This window comes from Merops nubicus, unplaced genomic scaffold, assembly GCF_000691845.1.
Source record: "Merops nubicus isolate BGI_N331 unplaced genomic scaffold, ASM69184v1 scaffold36738, whole genome shotgun sequence".
NCBI lineage: Eukaryota > Metazoa > Chordata > Aves > Coraciiformes > Meropidae > Merops > Merops nubicus.
The window spans coordinates 1-1,937 of record NW_008628332.1 but is presented as its reverse complement, the minus strand read 5'-3'; the positions used below and the strand labels follow the sequence as shown (position 1 = coordinate 1,937).

The 1,937-nt window shown below is 62.2% G+C and overlaps 1 protein-coding gene across 1 annotated transcript; it reads right to left on the bottom strand.

The window, feature by feature from the left end:
• Positions 1-5: 5 nt before the first annotated feature.
• Positions 6-1,920, bottom strand: LOC103779002 (fructose-bisphosphate aldolase C; the record flags this gene model as incomplete). The annotated part of the gene is made up of 5 exons (XM_008946619.1): positions 6-77; positions 596-795; positions 876-1,050; positions 1,139-1,222; positions 1,759-1,920. Coding segments are annotated over 5 exons (693 nt in total), but the record flags the coding sequence as incomplete, so codon positions are not given.
• Between the last annotated feature and the right edge of the window lie 17 nt (positions 1,921-1,937).

The following is a 1,937-nucleotide window of genomic DNA, read 5'->3' as shown; positions in this document are numbered from 1 at the left end:
ACGTAGAGGGACTGCCCGGCGGCCCCCGAGTCGTCCCCGCTGCCCTCGTACTTGCCCAGCGCCGCCAGCCCGTTCACCTGCGGGGAAAGGAAATGTCAGTGGTCCCCGTGGGGTTTGGCTCTCGGGTTCCCCTATCCCTGGGGACACAGCCCTCAGGGTTCCACAGCACACAGGGACACAACCCTTGGTGTCCCCTGTGCCCCTGTAACAACGCAGCCCTTGGCATCCCCTTCCCATGAGGACAGAGCCCTTCGGGTTCCCCCTCTCACTCCTCACAACCCTTAGTGTCCCTTGTCACCCCACAGGATATGGCTTTTCACATCCTTTATAGAAGGACACAGCTTTCAATGTCCTGTCACCCTAAGGGGCATGGCCCATCCCACAGAGACCTGGCTCTTGGCCTCTCCCATTGCCCTGTGGGGCACAGCCCTTGGTGTCTCTTGTCACCCCGTGGGACACGGCCCTCTGCATCCCCTATCCTAAGGTGTACAGCCATCGGCGTACCCCTTCCCATGGGGTGAGCGCCCAGGCTGTCCCCACAACCCCAGGGGACACAGCCCTCAGCACCCCTCTTCTGCAGGGCCGTCGCCATCACCTCTGCACGCTTGATGAACTCCTCGGTGGCAGCAGTGGCATTGTCCTGCTGCCCACGCCAGGCGCTGAGCGCCGACGCCTGCAGCGCCCGCCCGTAGGAGAAGGTGAGTGCCCATGGCCGCACCAGCGGGCACGTGTTGATGGCGTTGAGGTTGATGGAAGCCTCCTCCTCACTCTGACCCCCGGACAGGAAGGTGACACCTGCAGAGAGTGAGCTTATGGCACCAGGCAGACCACAGGACGTCCATCTCCTGGTCCCCATCGCGTCCCAGTGCCGGTACCTGGCACAGCTGGGGGCACAGTGCGGCGCAGGGCGGTGACAGTGGCCATGGCGATCTCCTCGGGGCTGTACTTGGTGGGGCAGGAGTGTCCAGGGGTCACCATGTTGGGCTTCAGCAGGGTCCCCTCCAGGTAAACGTGGTGGTCACTCAGTGCCTTGTAAACAGCTGCCAGCACCTGGAACAGATGAGCAGTGTGGAGTACCCTGGCATGGCATGGCTCAGCATGGCACAGTGCCCACCCTGCTGCCCTCTCCACCTCTCACCTTCTCCGTCACATACTGGCACCGCTTGAGGTCATGATCACCATCGGGCAGGATCTCTGGCTCCACAATGGGCACAATGCCATTCTGCAAACAACAGGCAGATACCATCACAGGGATGTCCCTGGGCATTAGCCTGGCCCCATGGCAATTTGGGCCAAGGCCTGGACCTGGGAATCGATGCTCAGCCCCAAGGTTCAATGCCCACCCTTGACAACGACCCCAGTGGGGTGACACCCAGCCTTAAGGGTCAAATCTTGGCCCCACGGAGCAATGCCCGTGTTTGTGGGGTGATGCCCAGCCCCTTGTATCACTGCCTAGCTCAGTGGATTGATGCTTGGCCCCACGAGTGATGCACACCCCACAAGGCACTGCCGGGTCCTGGGGGTCAATGCCCATCTACACAAGGTGGACCCGTGCATAGGCTGACATCCAGCCCCTGGGATGATACCAAAGCACAGGGGCAGTGCTGAGCCCCATGGACCTGTGCCCATCTGTGTGGGGCAATACCCGGCCCCTTAGGTCAGCACCCACCCTATGGGTCGATGCCCATCCCGTAGGGTGATTTTTTCCGTTGGGGCCATGCCCGTCCTCTGGGGTGATCCCCAGCCACAGACCCGTACCTGCTGGCAGATGCTGGCGTAGCGGGCCAGGACGTTGGCGTTCTCCATGATGGCGAGCGCGGAGGGGGTGTTGTCACTGATCTTCAGCACGCAGCGCCACTTGGCAAAGTCAGCCCCATCCTTCTTGTACTGGGCACAGCGCTCCGACAGCCCGTCCAGACCTGCCGGGCAGCGCGTCA